Below are 17,025 nucleotides of genomic sequence, written 5' to 3' on the forward strand. Positions count from 1 at the left end.
CTGAAAGTGGCTCAAAACACAGCCCATCTATAGAATTCCCCAAACTTTAATGCTGTGGCTCCGAAAAGGGAGGCTGGAGGCTGTGATGGGTCACAGTGTTGCTGACGCCTCTGACCTCCAGCCCTGCATCCCTAGCCACCACGTGACCAGGCAGTGAGAAGCACGGGGCCTCACTCCCATGCCAGACGGCTCCTGGAGCTGAGCAGGACCTGAAGCTCTCAGGGCTTCCACTGAAGCCTGACAAACTCAGGGGAGGCCTCAGGGGGCATCAGTGGTCCTTAAAGGCCTGAGCCTGCCACACTCAGGCGGGACTCAGCTGGGGGCCTCTGTGGTGCGGTAGGAGGTGAAGAGAGACCATGGTTCCAGCCTGGGAACCAGTGGGTGCCCTGAAGGGAGGGGAGGCCTCAGGGAGTTTGGGACAGGAGTGTGCAAGGCACTGGGTGACCCATGGGGGCTCCTGGCCTCTCAGGGCACTTGGTTCAGGCAATCCCTGAGCTGGGGACACATTCCATCTTAGGTCCAAGAGATGGAGGCCAGGAGCATCCCTAGAACGACCTCCCAGGCACAAGGAAGGCCCGGGGCGGGGCCGGGCACAGTGTGGCTGGCTTCAGTACCCTCGGGCATCTTGACCCCTGCCCTCTGGGACTGCAAAGGGATCTGCGGGTGCCTCTGCTGAGTCAATCGTCTGGTAGGCACCACGGTCCTGAGAAGGTCCAAGGAAACCTGGGTGGCAGGGGACATGGCGGGAAAGAAAAATGAAGGGTGAGAACTCGGAATGTTTGGCTAAGTCCAACCCAAGACCCACCCCCGCCACCCTTGGGCTGGGCATCCTGACATCATGCACAGAGACACAGGCAGCAGCCCCAGGCACTCAACCTTTAGCATGTATTATTCATTCAATCCTGCCATATCCCTATGCAGCGGGTATTTTTATTGTCCCCACTTTACAGATGGGGAAACTGTGGGTCAAAGAGATGAACTGACTTGCCCAAGATCACACAGCTCGAAGCTGATGATGCTGGGATCCACGCCTAGGCAGCCGATCCAAAGCCAGGCTCCTAGCCCCTGTGCCATGGGCTTCCCCAGGCAGCGAGTGCTCAGGAACCTGGGCAGAGGGATGCCAGCCCCGGGCCCATGCAGTCCTCTCCAGTTCCCCTCCCAGGTACAAGGACACCACATTACCATATCCAGATGGCCTCAGAGACTGGGGCTGGGTCCAAGGCAGGGCCGTAGGGCTCCGAGTACCCCAATGCCTGACTCCCATCCCCTACTCTGTACATTCATCCTGAGATCCTGAACAAGTCCCAAGGGATATGGGCCTCAGTTTCCTCATCTGTCTAATGGGAGAAACATTCTGGCGCCCCTCACCGGAGGCAGGCCCAGGCAGTGCTGAGGTCAGCCACTGTGGGCAGCCCCAGGCCATTCCTACCCTCGACCAGCTGGTGGCAGTCATAGGCCACCTAGGGCATCTCTTCTCAGGAGTGAAAGGCAGAAGGCCACACCCCACCACCTCCCTCCACTCCTCTCAAAGAGAAAATGGGAGAGAGAGAGGTGTCAGAGAGCAGGCAAATGGCTCGGCCACCAGGAGAAGGGGTTCAGGAGTTCAGAGAGGGCGTGGGAGAGGGCAGGTGTAAGGCTGGGCGAGTGGGGAGGGGCCAGTGGGCAGGGAAAGTACTCCCTGTTCAGGGCTGTCCTCGTTGAGGCTCCCACAGCCTACACTGGTGCGGGCTCTCCCTTGGCCACCTAGCACAGTCTCTGCCTCAAGAGAGGGAAGACCCCACATGGCAGGAAATGGGGTTCCAGTGATGGGCCCCCGTGGAAACAGAAAGGAGACCTGTAGGTGCCTGTGGCCCTCAGGATGGAGACAGCCCAGGGCTGCCCCTGGGAACTAAATGATACCCCAAGCTGTGCCTGTGCCCTGGGCTGAGAGAAGGGCCCAGCCTCAGCTTCACAGCAGGAGAAGGTCGCGGCAGACCAGGACAGCCAGAGGACCCCTGGGCTCCTGCAGCAGACACTAGGAGCTTGGACCTGTCCAGCCTGGTACAGAGCGCCCATGCCACGCTCTCCCTGCACCTTGAGCCCTGGCCCCATGGGGCAAGGCGGGCTTACTGAGGGAGAGGCTGGGGGCCAGGCAAGGGAGAGACAAGAGTGGGGAGCTGGCTGGAGGTAGTGGCCTCACCAGTGTGGACCCGGAGCTCACCCCCACGCTCCCGGTACATGTGGTAGACGAAGCAGCACGAGAGCGGCTTGAGCAGCAAGCTGAGGATGGCCATGCCCGCGCCAAAGCGGCCTGTGTCCGTGAGGCTGGCCCGCGGGTAGAAGATGCTGATGTGCACGATGTCCAGGAAGATGGTGGCCAGCAAGCCACCCAGAAACTGCAAGACACACCACACTGATGAGCACAGCACCCCCGCCGCGCCCCGTGGCTCCCCCACCATATACCGGATGGGAAGCTGTTTCGTGCCCTACTGTGTCCTTGAGTTTTGCTGGAAAACAGATCAAGCAAGCAGGCAGGACCCCGTTGGGGAGCCGCTGGCTGGGACTGCAGTCTGGGGGCAGGGACGCCGGGGGTCCAGGTCTCGGTTCCACCAGAGCCTCCCTCCCCACCCATTTCCCGTCACCTCCAAGGCCATGACGGGCACAAGACTTGGTTCTAGAACCGCCACAGAGGAAGGTTCCTTGGAGTTCACCCAGTCTGTCTCCAACACAAAGAAAATCCTTTTTCAGTCATCCTGAGGCCCTGGCCTCGGCTTGAAGAGCCCGTGCGGGGAGCGCTCACTGCCCCACGGGGCTGGGTGGGTGCTGAGAAGCTCCCCCTGTGGGAGGTTTTGGTGGGGCAGGGTCACCTCTACTTCCTAAAGTGTGGAGTGCCCCCTTGGCCGGGTCTCCCAGCCACAGCCCCTCCCCTAAAAGAGAGCCCCAGGGGCAGGTTACAGGGGATGTTCTGCCGCTCTGGCGAAGTGGCTAATCTGAGGCACCGGTGGGACCCACCCCATGGCTTTCCTCGGGGAGATAATGGCAGACTTGGGGTTCTCTAAGCCAGACAAGAGCAGCAGGCTGGGCTCCTGAAGACAGGCATGGGCCGGAGCCCAGGAGGCTGATGAACAAGGCTTTAGACAATGGGAAGTGGCAGCCCAAGGAAAAGGGAGAATATTGGGACGGGACGGGGTGGCAGAGCCAGGCTGTGCTTCACCCTGTGCTGCAGCCCCCCACCCTGCCGCCTCTCCCCTACCCTGCTGCCTCTCCCCCACCCTGCCGCCTCTCCCCCACCCTGCCGCCTCTCCACCACCCTGCCGCCTCTCCCCCACCCTGCCGCCTCTCCCCCACCCTGCCGCCTCTCTCCCACCCTGCCGCCTCTCCACCACCCTGCCGCCTCTCCCCCACCCTGGCTCACCATGCTTATGGCGTCGATGGAGTCCCGCTGAGCCACAGCCCACACACCCAAGGCCAGGACAGTGAAGTTGGCCCAGGCATAGGAGCCCGAGAATACAATGCAGCCCCTGTAGGAAGAGGTAGCTCAGTCCTGTCAGGCGACCACCACCCCACAGGTCACCTCCCTCCTGCTCCGGGGTCTCAGGGCCTCCTCCCAGAACACACCATAGTCTTCGAGGCCACTTGGCTGTGTGCCAGCAAATCCTATGGGCTCTGCCTCCCACCCAGACCCTGGATCTGGCTGTGTCCCTGTAGATCCAAAGCACCTCCCTCTCCTGCCAGACGACAGCCGCAGCCACCCTGTGCCAGTGTCCTGACTGCCACTCTGTTCTCTAAACAGCAACCCATAATGTAGTCAGATGCTGTCACTCCTCTGCTAAAAATCCTCCAACAGTTTTCTGTCCCATTTAGAATAAAATGCAGACTCTTCACCAGGACTTAAGGGGCCCGTGGGATCCTGGACACAGCTCCGCCCTTGCTGACCTCCCAGCCACTGCCCTGTGTGGCGGGCACCCTCTACCCTGACACCTGGCCCTCCTTTTGTCATTCAGTGGCAACTTGAATGTTCACCCTGAGACTCCTTCCCTCACCCACCAGTGCTAAGTACAACCTTGTCATTTTCCTAACACAAGCTCCGCCCTATTATCTTTTTTAGGGTATTGCCACTAACTGACATTGTTGACTTACTTATTTGCTTGTCAATCCAATCAAAATCATAGTGAACACAGATCACTTGCTAGTACCTGGCATGGTTCTAAGTGCTTTAAATTAACTCATTTATGTGCATTTATATTAACAACCCTAGGAAGGCAGTATTACTGTTATCCTTACTTTAGAGATAAGGAAACTAAGGCACAGAGAGGTTAAGTAACTTGCCCAAGGTCACACAGCTGCTGAGCAGTAGGCCTGGGATTTGGAGTCTGGCTGGAGAGGCCATGCTCTTGCTCACCCTGCTGTGCTGCAAAGACGACTCAGAAGGACAGGGACCAAGTCTACCTCGTTTATTACCAATGCTTCCTAGATTTATGGGACATTCACTGCAGTGTAACATGCAGAAGACATGTACAAGGCAGGTGTGAAGTGCCATTTGGTTCAATACGTCTTTGAATAAACCATCTTATTTTTTGCTTTTAAGAAAGCAGGTGCCTGGGTCCCAGCCCAGAATCACCAACTCAGAATCTTGGGGAAGTGTGACTAAGAAATCTGTATTTTGGCCCTGCTTCTCAAGGTCGTGAACCATGATGGCTACTGTTCATATTACTCACAGCTGTTGCCCTGTGTGCTGCACTGCAAAGTTTACAAAGTGCACATGTGAGCTCAGGGGTTTCCAGTCTTGGTTTGGCAGAGAAATGTCTCCAGAAGCTCAACAGATTAAAAGAGATGGTAAAGGTGAAAATCAAGCCGCAATGCTGAGGCCTCACTGCGGGGCAGGCCCTGGGGAGCTCTGATGAGCACTCTTCCTCATCTCCCTCCCAGCTCCTGCAGGGTGTGCAATCCTTATGCCTATTGTACAGATGACCTGAGAGGCACAGCTGTTTGGCCCAAAGTGACCCGGCTAAAACATGGCAGAGCCAGGACCTGACCCGGCTGACACAGACCCTGAGACCGCAGGAGACACAGAGATACCCACAGAGTCACTTACCAGGTTGTCAGCAGCCAGTGACCTAGGAGAATCACCTGTGGTATGACAAGGGGGGGAGAAGAGGTCTGTGAACATGACCACCACAGGGGCAGGAAAGCATCAGGTGCAGAAAACACAGGAGGCCCCTGCACCCGGCACCTCTGAGGGCCTCAGAAATGTCTGTTGAAAAGACAAACCAGCAACTGCAGGTGGCCCAGGAGTGAAGGAGGAGGAAGAAAGCAGGCCAGGTCAGGGAGGGGCCGCTTCATGCCTTCACTGACACCCACGCCCCTTCCAAGAGTCAGAGGCGTTTGAACCAGATCAACTCCATCTTGAATAGGAGCTGGGTAAAATAAGGCTGAAACCTAGTGGGCTGCATTCACAGACAGTTAAGGCATTCTAAGTCACAGGATGAGATAGGAGGTCAGCACAAGGTACGGGTCATAAAGATCTTGCTGACAAAACGAGTTACAGTAAAGAAGCTGGCTAAAACCCACCCAAATCGAGATGGCCACAAGAGTAAACTCTGGTCGTCCTCACTGCTACACTTCCACCAGCGTCATGACAGTTTACAACTGCCATGGCAACGTCACAAAGTTACCCCTTATGGTCTAAAAAGGGGAGGCATGAATAATCTACCCCTAGGTTAGCGTATTATCAAGAAATAACTATAAAAATGGGCAACCAGGCTGGGCGCGGTGGCTCACGCCTGTAATCCCAGCACTTTGGGAGGCTGAGGCGGGTGGATCACCTGAGGTCAAGAGTTCAGGACCAGCCCGGCCAACATGGTGAAACCCTGTCTCTACTAAAAAATACAAAAATTGGCCGGGTGCGGTGGCTCAAGCCTGTAATCCCAGCACTTTGGGAGGCCGAGACAGGCGGATCACAAGGTCAGGAGATCGAGACCATCCTGGCTAACACGGTGAAACCCCGTCTCTACTAAAAAATACAAAAAACTAGCCGGGCGAGGTGGCGGGCGCCTGTAGTCCCAGCTACTCGGGAGGCTGAGGCAGGAGAATGGCGTGAACCCGGGAGGTGGAGCTTGCAGTGAGCTGAGATCCGGCCACTGCACTCCAGCCTGGGCAACAGAGGGAGACTCCGTCTCAAAAATAAATAAATAAATAAATAAATAAAAAATACAAAAATTAGCCAGGCATGGTGGTGTGCGCCTGTAATCCCAGCTACTCAGGAGGCTGAGACAGGAGAATTGCTTGAACCTGGGAGGTGGAGGTTGCAGTGAGCCGGTATCGTGCCATTGCACTCCAGCCTGGGGGACAAGAGCGAAACTCCATCTCAAAGATAAACAAACAAACAAACAAATTAATTAAAAAAATAAAAGGGCAAGCAGCAGCCCTCAGGGATGCTCTGCCTATGGAGTAGCCATTCTTTTATTCTTTTACTTTCTTAATAAACTTGCTTTCACTTTACTCTATGGACTCGCCCTGAATTCTTTCTTGTGCGAGATCCAAGAACCCTCTCTTGGGGTCTGGATCGGGACCCGCTTCCTGTAACACAAGGGCGGGAGGCTCCTTTGTGGAGTGCAGGGAATCTGCTCTGAAATCAGAAGAGGCAGAGTGGTGGGGTGGGGGCTCACGTGAGGGTGATTTCTTGGGACACTGGAGCTGGGGCACTGTGTGGGGGCAGAGGGGAAAGCAGCTGTTGTGGCTGGAGAAAGCCAGCAAAGGGAGGGTGGCTGGGGACAGGTAGGGGGGCCTGAGGGCCTTGGGAAGGAGCGTGGGCTTCATGCCAAGTGCAGTGAGGGACGCCACTGAGACTTTTCTACAGGGAGACAGCTTGGTATGTCTTATGGTAACGAAAAACAACAACAACAAAAATCCCTCTGGCTATTCTTCTGGATTTCTGCAATATTCTACTTTCTTCTTTTTTAATTTTGAGACAGGGTCTTGCTCTGTGGGTCAGGCTGGAGTTCAGTGGCACCATCACAGCTCACTGCAGCCTTGAACTCCTGGGCTTAAGTGATCCTCCTGCTTCGGCCTCCCCAGTAGCTGGGACTACAGGTGTGTACCTCCAGGCCCAGCTATTTTTTTTTTTGTAGAGATGAGGTCTCCCTATGTTAACTAGGCTAGTCTCAAATTCCTGGGCTCAAGCAATCCACCCACCTTGGTCTCCCAAAGTGCTCGGATTATAGGCAGGAGCCACTGCACCTGACTACAATATTTTACCCTTTTTAATGCCCTCTATGTCCTTAAAATAACAGCCTCCTCTCCTGGAACTGGTCTCTACTCCAGGACATCAACAAGGCCCTGACTGGAAAGCACATAAAAAAAGGGCAGATGGGCCGGGCGCGGTGGCTCAAGCCTGTAATCCCAGCACTTTGGGAGGCCAAGGCAGGCAGATCACTTGAGGTCAGGAGTTCGAGACCAGCCTGGCCAACATGGTGAAACCCCATCTCTACTAAAAATACAGAAATTAGCTAGGCGTGGTGGTGGGCACCTGTAATCCCAGCTACTCCAGAAGTTGAGGCATGAAAATTGCTTGAATCTGGGAGGCAGAGGTTGCAGGGAGCCCAGATCAGGCCACTGCATTCCAGCCTGGGCAACAGAGTGAGACTCCATCTCAAAAAAAAAAAAAAAAAAAAGCAGATGCCTCGGGAGGGCAGGCAGCTGCAGCAAGAGCTTCCAAAGAGGAGGGACCTGGGTTGAGCACAAAGTATGAGCAGGGCTCAGCCAAGCAAAGGTGGGGCCGAGCCCCAGGCCCTGCGTGTGTGGCGGTGAGCGTGGAGATGGTTGAGGTGGGGGTGGGGTGGCACAGAGATTTTGGGGAGGCCGGAAGCCCCAAATTGGAAGCTTCAACAGGCCTGGTGGTCAATGAGGGCCCTAGGAGAAGTTTACTCAAGGGATCGAGGGGGCAGGCTGGAAGGGAGAGACGCCACACGCCTGGGGCAGAGGCAGCGTGCTGGCACAGACACGGGCAAGGTTTGCGAAGAAGGCCGGGGTTTCCAGCCTGGGTGAAAAGGCAGAAGGAGCCCTCACCACCTGCGAAAAAGAACTCCGGGCCGGGTCCGGTGGCTCACGCCTGTAATCCCAACACGCTAGGAGGTTGAGGGGGAAGACCGCTTGAGCCCAGGAGTTCGAGAACAACCTGGCCAACAAAGTAAGACCCCATCTCTACAAAAAATCAAAAAATTAGCCAGGCATGGTGGAGTACGCCTATAGTCCCAGCTACTTGGGAGGCTGAGGTGGGAGAATCACTTGAGCCAGTGAGGTCGAGTATGCAGTGAGTGAAGATCGGGCCACTGCACTACAGCCTGGGGGACAGAGGGAAGGAAGGAAGGAAGGAAGGAGGGAAGGAGGGAAGGGGGGAAGGGGGAAGGGGGGAAGGGAGGGAGTGAGGGAGGGAGGAAGGGAGGGAGGAAGGAAGGAAGGGGGGAAGGAGGGAAGGGGGGAAGGGGGAAGGGGGGAAGGGGGAAGGGGGGAAGGGAGGGAGGAAGGGAGGGAGGGAGGAAGGAAGGAAGGAAGGAAGGAAGGAAGGAAGGAAGGAAGGAAGGAAGGGAGGGGGGAAGGGGAAGGAGAAGGGGAAGAGGATAGGGAAGGGGAAGGGGAAGGGAAAGGAAGGAAAGAAGGGAAAGAAAGGAAAGAGGGAAAGAAAGAAAAGAAAGAAAGACAAACTCGCTCTGGCAGAGGAGATAAAACATTTCTAGAAGAGTTACTTTTGACCACACACCAACTATGTGCCAGGCCCTATGCCAACCGTCTCACATGACCTTATCTGGACCTCACAGCAGCCTCTGGAACAGATACTATTATTCCCATTTCACAGATGAGAAAACAAGATTCAAAGATAAATTATGTTGATCAAGACTCCACAGGTAGCAAGTGGCAAAACTGGAATTAAATTTCAAACCCGCCTCCAAACCCAGTGCACCCAACCTCCCCGCTGGGGACGCGGGCCTTCAGCTGGGAACTGTTTGGGCTTGTGAGAAAGGTTCACACACGGGGCAGATGGAATCCAGAGCTAGAGGCTGAGATACTTCACCTTTACCTCCAGGACCGGGGGCCAGAGTGAACCACAAGGGGCCTGGCTCTGTGGCCCAAAAGAAATTCCTCTCCCAGCTCCAAAAGACTAGGAAAATAATTCTGTAAGGACCGACGCACAAAACTTTAAGAAGATCTCAGCCAGGCGCGGTGGCTCAAGCCTGTAATCCCACCACTTTGGGAGGCTGAGACGGGCGGATCACGAGGTCAGGAGATCGAGACCATCCTGGCTAACCCGGTGAAACCCCGTCTCTACTAAAAAAAAATACAAAAAACTAGCCGGGCGAGGTGGCGGGCGCCTGTAGTCCCAGCTACTCGGGAGGCTGAGGCAGGAGAATGGCGTAAACCCGGGAGGCGGAGCTTGCAGTGAGCTGAGATCCGGCCACTGCACTCCAGCCTGGACGACAGAGAGAGACTCCGTCTCAAAAAAAAAAAAAAAAAAAAAGAAGATCTCGAGACTCTGACCAGGCTCAGTAGTGTGTTTACAGAAGGCAAGCTCTAGAAGGGATCTTTGCCATCGCCTCACCTACCTTCGTCTACTATTGGGCACTCCCTACGTGCTAGGTGCCATTCTAAGTGCTTTCTGTATATAAAAGCACTAAATCCTCACAATCCTCTGAGGTCTTTTTTTTTGTTTTTTTTTTTTGTTTTTTTTTTGAGACGGAGTCTTGCTCTGTCGCCCAGGCTGGAGTGCAGTGGCGCGATCTCGGCTCACTGCAAGCTCCGCCTCCCAGGTTCACGCCATTCTCCTGCCTCAGCCTCCCGAGTAGCTGGGACTACAGGCGCCCACAACCGCGCCCGGCTAATTTTTTGTATTTTTAGTAGAGACGGGGTTTCACCGTGGTCTCGATCTCCTGACCTTGTGATCCGCCCGCCTCGGCCTCCCAAAGTGCTGGGATTACAGGCTTGAGCCACCGCGCCCGGCCCTCTGAGGTCTTATTATCCCCATTTTACAGCTGAGAAAACTGAGGTTCAGAAGGAAGTCACTTGCCCAAGGTCACAGAGCAGGCCAATGGCAGAGCCAGGACTCAGACCCAGGCTGTGTTGTCCAGCCATCAGGCCTCTCCCCATTACAAAGATGGGGAAACTGAGGCGGGGAGGTATAGTTTTCCATGGATTTCAATTCCTAGGGGCTTGAAGTGATCAAATGGTGTTAAGTTTCTTAAACATTCAGTGTCACCCAGCATCACTGGCACCTGCTTTTCATCCACCCTGGGGAGTCAGAGGTGTGCAGAGCAGATTTGGAGCTGTGCTCTCAGAACTAACATCGCTAACCAGGTACTCTGCCCTAGCAATGGAGGTGCAGTGAACCCTCATCCTGAAGGAAAGCTATAGCAAGCTAAAGGGCACCTAATTGAACAGCAGGGAGGCTGGGAGGGTGGGGAGGTCAGGGGCTTCTCTGAGGAAGGGATGGGGGAGGCAGAAGGGGAAGAAGAGCATTTTGAGCAGGAGGGATGGCACCCACAAAGGCTCTGTGGCAGAAGGGGGGCATGGAACTTTCTGGAAACTGAACAGAAGCCAGTGTGGCTGGAGTGGAAGGTGAGTGGAAGGAAGAGGAGGGAGGGACAGGAAGTTGGGGGCAGGCAGGGCTGGGCATGAGGATGATTCTGATCTTTATCTTCAGAGCTAACCGCTGTCTCCTCTGTCTGATAGTAAACCATGGACCACAGACAGAAAGGAACTTGCTCAGGGCCACACTGCGCAGTCGGCCACAGTGGTCCCAACATCTAGCTTTTAGACTTAAAGAAGACACGGAGGAAAGACACAGAGGGGAGGTAGCTCCCATCGCCCTTTTCCTCCCCAAAATCGACACCTAACTCTTCCCACTCTGGGCTTGTTTTGGAAATGATCTTCATTTTCAATGCTCTGGCTCCTATGCCTAGACTGTGCACACAAAAGGTCTTTAATAAATGGGCCCTGCAGAGCCCTGGATTATTCTGGAGAGAATGCAGTTAGCATGAAAGGCTGAGTCCCACGGGGGCCGCTGATCTGCAGGGCACCCCAAGGGTCACGCTTACAACCTGTGAGATAAAGACCTCGTAGTGCTGGAAGGGCCTGTAGCACACAGTGGGCACCCAGCTGGGTCCATACCTCTGCCATCTCTGTTAGGGAAGAAAACGATGTAACCTGGAAATACTGCAGATCCTTAGAACACACACAGTCCCTTCTGTGTGACGTCACTTTGGTTTGATAAACATGAAGAAAGTTAGCACCATGTGCTTCTCTTTTTTTTTTTTTTTTTTTTTTTTTGAGACGGAGTCTCGCTCTGTCGCCCAGGCTGGAGTGCAGTGGCCGGATCTCAGCTCACTGCAAGCTCCGCCTCCCGGGTTTATGCCATTCTCCTGCCTCAGCCTCCCGAGTAGCTGGGACTACAGGCGCCTGCCACCTCGCCCGGCTAGTTTTTTTTGTATTTTTAGTAGAGACGGGGTTTCACCATGTTAGCCAGGATGGTCTCGATCTCCTGACCTTGTGATCCGCCCGTCTCGGCCTCCCAAAGTGCTGGGATTACAGGCTTGAGCCACCGTGCCCGGCCTATGTGCTTCTCTTAAGTCCCTGGGAAAAGAAATGTCCAGAAGCCTAAGCCTCCCCTGCCTCAGTTTCCTCATCTTTGTAACAGGAGGACACCCAGAGAGGCCTTAATGTGCAGGAAGGCTCCAGGGAGAAACTGAGCCAAACGGGCCCTGCCCTTCCTGGCAGCCCAGGGAAAGAGGGGCCAGTAACTGTCGGGACAAAAGCACTGTCTGCTGGCCCTGGGAGAGCTTCCTGGTAGCCAAAGAGAAACAGGATTCTCAGGTACTGCCTGAAAGAGGAGCTGGAAGCAGGGGAAGGACCTGAGCTAAACGGGTGGCAGGGCCAGGACCCCTTTCCCAGCTGGACAGGAAAGACGGACCTCAGCCCCTGGACTCTCACTACAGTGCTCAGCCCAGGGGAGGCCGCCCAGCTCTTTCCCAGACAGGGGTCAATGGGCCAAGGCAGCAGAGGGTCCCAGGATGCTATGTTGGAACAGAAGACCTGGGTGCTGGTCCAGGCACCAAGGCCTCAGGCTCCCTTCCGCGAAATGGAGGCAGTACCCATTTGTCCCACAGGGTGCCTCAACTGCCAGAGACAAGCATCTGTCTGGACGGTCACTGTAAGTATCCGTTTACTAACTGTTAAATACCTATGTGGGACAGGGATCCTGTATCGTCAACAAGAGCAGCAACTCCTGCTACTGACAAGCACCTGCCTGCCATGCATCTAACCTGCACTGCACCTAACTCATGTCATCCGTGTAACTGTATGGGGTAGAACTGAGGCTCTGAGAGATTAAGTAAAGTGGCCCATATTCATAAAGCTTACAAACAACAGAGCCCAGACACAAATGTTAGATTCGATCTATCCAGCCGGAGGTTTGTCCGTTTTATGAAACAGAGTCTTGCTCTGTCGCCCAGGCTGGAGTGCAGTGGTGCGATCTCAACTCACTGCAACCTCTGCCTCCCAGGTTCAAGTGATCCTTGGTGCCTCAGCCTCCTGAGTAGCTGGGACTACAGGCGAGCACCACCACACCCGGCTAATTTTTGTATTTTTAGTAGAGATGGGGTTACATCATGTTGGCCAGGCTGGTCTCAAACTCCTGACCTCAAGTGATCCACCTGCCTGGGCCTCTCAAAGTGCTAGGATTACAGGCGTGAGCCACCATGCCTGGCCCAGCCTGAATTTGTGACCCTAATTCTAGACTACCTCCTGGACCATGGGATCCATTATCCTAGGAGGTAGGGACTGTATTTATCTTCTTTTTACAAGGAAGAAATTGATACTGAGAGAGTTCAGAAACCTACTTAAGGTCACACAGAAACCTACTCAAGACCTTGAATGCAGACCTGCCTGCCCGCAAAGCCTGTGCTCTGTCCACTGTGCTACACCGTCAGGATCTCGAAGAGCCGTAGAGGGCGGATGGAAATAAGGAAGTCTAACCTGGAGAAGGAAAGGTTGAAGAGAAACCAACGAGGCATGAAGACCAAGACTTCAACCCTTTGTTTGCCACTAGAGGACCCATGGCGGGGTAGGACTTCCCAGAAATGGAATATACTCCTACCAGGCCTGTGCAAACACTTGGTGGCCCGTTACATGTGCTAGTGAGATCCCCCAGGGTGGCCGGGGTCCCGGGACACCAGTCAGGGCTGCCACAGATGGGAGGCAGAGTCGTGCAGCGGTTAACTTCATGGGTGCTGGAGGCAAACGGGTGGATCTGATCCTGGCTCCATGACTTTAGAACCTAATGACCTTGGGCAAGTCACCTGACCTCTCAGAACAGCTATTTGCTCTTCTGTAAAGCAGGGCAATAATGCCTTCTTCAGTGTTGTGTGGATCCAGTGGTACAGGGAGGTGGAGAGGTGTGGAAAGCGCTCCACACAGTGCCTGTCAGGAAGTCAGCCCTGCATCCCTCATTACTGAGTTCATTATTGAGTTCTTAACCCTAATGCTACACTACCTGCTAGACCAAAGGATCCTCCTCCCAAGGTCCTCTTCCCACAAGACCTCTGAACCCAAGTCCAGTACTTTCTAAGCTCATCACAATGTCATTCTTTTTTTTTTTTTTTTTTTTTTTTGAGACGGAGTCTCGTTCTGTCGCCCAGGCTGGAGTACAGTGGCGCGATCTCAGCTCGCTGCAAGCTATGCCTCCTAGGTTCATGCCATTCTCCCGCCTCAGCCGCCCGAGTAGCTGGGACTACAGGTGCCCACCACCATGCCCGGCTCATTTTGTTTTTGTATTTTCAGTAGAGACGGGGTTTCACCATGTTAGCCAGGATGGTCTTGATCTCCTGACCTCGTGATCCACCCACCTTGGCCTCCCAAAGTGCTGGGATTACAGGAGTGAGCCACCGCACCTGGCCCACAATGTCATTCTTGCATGGACAGGGCTTAGTCACCACACCTGGCCCACAATGTCATTCTTACATGGACAAGGCTCAGTCAGGGGCTGCCCTTTGTGCAAAGGGCCTGGGGCAGCTGTTTCTTCTCACCTGGCACCACTGCCCACTCTGGTTGAGCTGGGCAGAAGCGGGCACTCAGCCCTTGCCCAAGGAATATACAAAATGAGGGAGCGCAGGCCGCAGGGAGCAGTTCCCCACCTCCTGAAGGGCTCTGATCTCAGAACATCCCCTAAGTGCCTGCAAGCAAGGAGTCAACGGCTGCTCTCCACAGGATGGCCAGATTCAGCAAACAAAAATACAGAACACCCAGTTAATTCCCAATATGAGATCATGAATAATTTGTTAATATATTCCACATACTGCCTGAGACTTACTCATACTAAAAAACTGTTCGTTGTTGACCTGAAATTCAAATTCACCTGGATCTCCTGTACCTGACCTGGCAACCCTGACCCCTCAGGGCCACCCAGCACTTAGTTGTCTCTGACTGGTAGCGGATAACACCCTTGGAGATGGGGGATCTTGTTTGCCAAGTCAAGGGGAGGACCAGCCTTTTCATCCTGGCTGAGCTGCCCAGCATAGCTCATACTTGTGGATGCGCTTAGCCTGTCGGGCCTAAAAAGTTGCTCAAAAAAGCCCCTAAGAGACTAAGCCCTCCCAAAAGACAGAAACAGCCAAGGTTAAAGTCAGCCCTAACTAAGCTGGTACCCCAGAAAGGACCTGGCCCTGGAGTCTGAGCCCTATGGGTTCAAATCCTGATACTGCCACTTACTGCCTGTGGGACCTTGGCAACTTACCCAGTCTAAGCTGAAGTTTGCTCATCTGTAAAAAGATGACCACATCAGCTTTCTCATAAGGCTGCCTTGATTATATAACCTGGCACACCACAGAAGCCCATAAATGAGAGCTCTATCCCTCCCACCGCCCTCACCTGATCCTCTCTCAGCAATTATTTTAAGCAAATCCCTCATCAGAGAAAAGGCAGTTGGTGTTAACCCCATGTTGCCTGGAATAGAGTGGGTACTGATACCAACAAACTTCGGTTGCTGTCACGTAAATTTCTTCCCAGCTGAATGTTCCACCCAAGCCCATTTCCCTGCTCCAGCCATGTCTCCCCACCACCGTGGACTGGAAGCTTCAGGAAGGTTTGCTGAAGCAAGTATGATTAAGAAGGGAAACGGGCCCATGGCAAGTCAGCACAGATGTTGTGTAATAAAGTGTATTAAGCCATTGTTTTGTAACCATCTATCTCTCAGGTTCCTTTACTGCCAGACACCAACAGGGAGCTAAATGCTTCGTCACTTATGAGTAAGAGGACATTCCTAGATATTGCCTCAAAGGAGGATGCACTAAGACCCAAAATGGCCGGTTTGGTCCAAGGTCCACACCTTCCTGACCAAAGCTAAAGCTCCTAGCCCCTCTCATGCAAAGGGAGCCCAGACACGTGGGCGACGGTGCTGGGTGGGGAGAAAAAGAAGAACAGCCGCTGGCACCCAGACCCGGACTGAGCTCACGGCTTGGCTCGGGAAATGAAGACACCACAGGAAGCCCTACAACGTTTTCCCCAGTGCACAAAGTTGGGGTTTTCTGCTTTTAAGTAATTTCTGTGGGAGTTTGTGCTTCTTCATTATGAAATAAGGGCGCTGGACGTGTAAATTTTATAAAACCAATTGCTGGCCGGGCGCGGTGGCTCAAGCGCCTGTAATCCCAGCACTTTGGGAGGCCAAGACGGGCGGATCACAAGGTCAGGAGATCGAGACCATCCTGGCTAACACGGTGAAACCCCGTCTCTACTAAAAAATACAAAAACCTAGCCGGGCGAGGTGGCGGGCGCCTGTAGTCCCAGCTACTCAGGAGGCTGAGGCAGGAGAATGGCGTGAACCCGGGAGGCGGAGCTTGCAGTGAGCTGAGATCCGGCCACTGCACTCCAGGCTGGGCGACAAAGCAAGACTCTGTCTCAACAACAACAACAACAACAAAATAAAATAAAATAAAATAAAACCAATTGCTTGGGAACATCAGATTTCCTGAACCCGACTTAGCAAATAAGGAGGTCCTGGGACGGTGCTGGGATCCGGGGGCAGGCCCAGTCCCTGACCCCGCGCGGGGGAGGTGAGCCGCCTCCAAGCCCCTCCCGCGCGCCTTCCTCCTCCTCCAGGGGAATTCTGGGCATGCGGGCAACAGCAATCCTGGGACCAGCGCTGCCTGCTGGAGGGTCTGAGTCCGGGAAGGGGCGGCCCTTGCCCTCCCCTGCCACCTCCAACGGCCCCTCTGCGTCGCCCTGCTGGCCTGTGCCTGACTCACTCTCCCTGCTGTGGCCTGCCTGCCCACCTCCTTCTCGCGTGGGGTCTGTACCTTCCCTTCCTCCCATCCCTCTTTCCCCCAAACTCCCGATCCTCCCACCTTCCTGGAAAATGCAAATGTCCCACCTCCTCCCGCAAAGGGGACCCCCCATCCCCAGCCCGTTGCCACCTTCAGGTTCACAGCAGGCAGCTCCATCTCGACCCAGGCCGAGGGCACCTGCGCGGCAGCCGCGGGGGCTCCTGGGCTCCGAACTCGGGGAACAAACTTGCCCGGCCCCGCCCCGCCCTTTGCGGCGACTCCAACCCCAGCGCCGCTCCGGACCACGTGAAGCGGGCTGGAGCGGGTCACGTGACCGCCGCTCGGTTGCTAGGAGACGGCGTCGGCAGGCGCGCCTTCCGCCAAGCTCCAGGCTCCCGCCACCGCCCAGGCAGTACCTGGGGGCCTCTGGCAAAAGTCGGAGTTTCTGTCGCCCAGGGCGTATCTTGCCTGGCTAATACTCCAGGAAGCGGGCTGTGGGGACTGCCTGCAGCCAGGACAACTGGGGTACCGTCCAGGCGCAAAGTGCTGATGTGGCAACAGCTTGTGTCTCGTCCTTGGGGGCACCCTCCCTCCTTCCCACTTCCCTGTGTAAATGGGCTATTTAGGATACCTACCTCATATGATCCTTGTGAGAGTAAATGAGCTAACCGCTGTTGCTAAAAAAAACGTTATTGGGACAGTTAAACCAGTACCGTTCAAGACTTGCTGTAGGGTTATTGCC

General features: G+C 54.7%; 1 protein-coding gene across 5 annotated transcripts; it reads right to left on the reverse strand.

The window, feature by feature from the left end:
* Nucleotides 1-30: 30 nt before the first annotated feature.
* Nucleotides 31-16,578, reverse strand: AGTRAP (angiotensin II receptor associated protein). Of its 5 annotated transcripts, none has more exons than XM_077997571.1 (6): nt 16,434-16,532; nt 5,075-5,109; nt 4,698-4,794; nt 3,395-3,500; nt 2,201-2,375; nt 31-723 (listed from the first exon to the last, which is right to left on the reverse strand). In XM_077997571.1, exons 1-6 carry the CDS (start codon nt 16,458-16,460, stop codon nt 678-680), a joined length of 486 nt encoding a protein of 161 aa, XP_077853697.1. In that variant the 5' UTR covers nt 16,461-16,532; the 3' UTR covers nt 31-677.
* Between the last annotated feature and the right edge of the window lie 447 nt (nt 16,579-17,025).

This window comes from Macaca mulatta, chromosome 1, assembly GCF_049350105.2.
Source record: "Macaca mulatta isolate MMU2019108-1 chromosome 1, T2T-MMU8v2.0, whole genome shotgun sequence".
Lineage (NCBI taxonomy): Eukaryota > Metazoa > Chordata > Mammalia > Primates > Cercopithecidae > Macaca > Macaca mulatta.

Coding starts and splice junctions, on each gene's coding strand:
- AGTRAP (XM_077997571.1), bottom strand. CDS start 16,460: ATGGAGCTGCCTGCTGTGAACCTGAAG. Junction 2,376..3,394: donor CCATCGACGCCATAAGCATG/GTGAGCCAGGGT, acceptor TGTGTCTTGCAG/TTTCTGGGTGGCTTGCTGGC. Junction 724..2,200: donor CATGTACCGGGAGCGTGGGG/GTGAGCTCCGGG, acceptor CCTGCCACCCAG/GTTTCCTTGGACCTTCTCAG.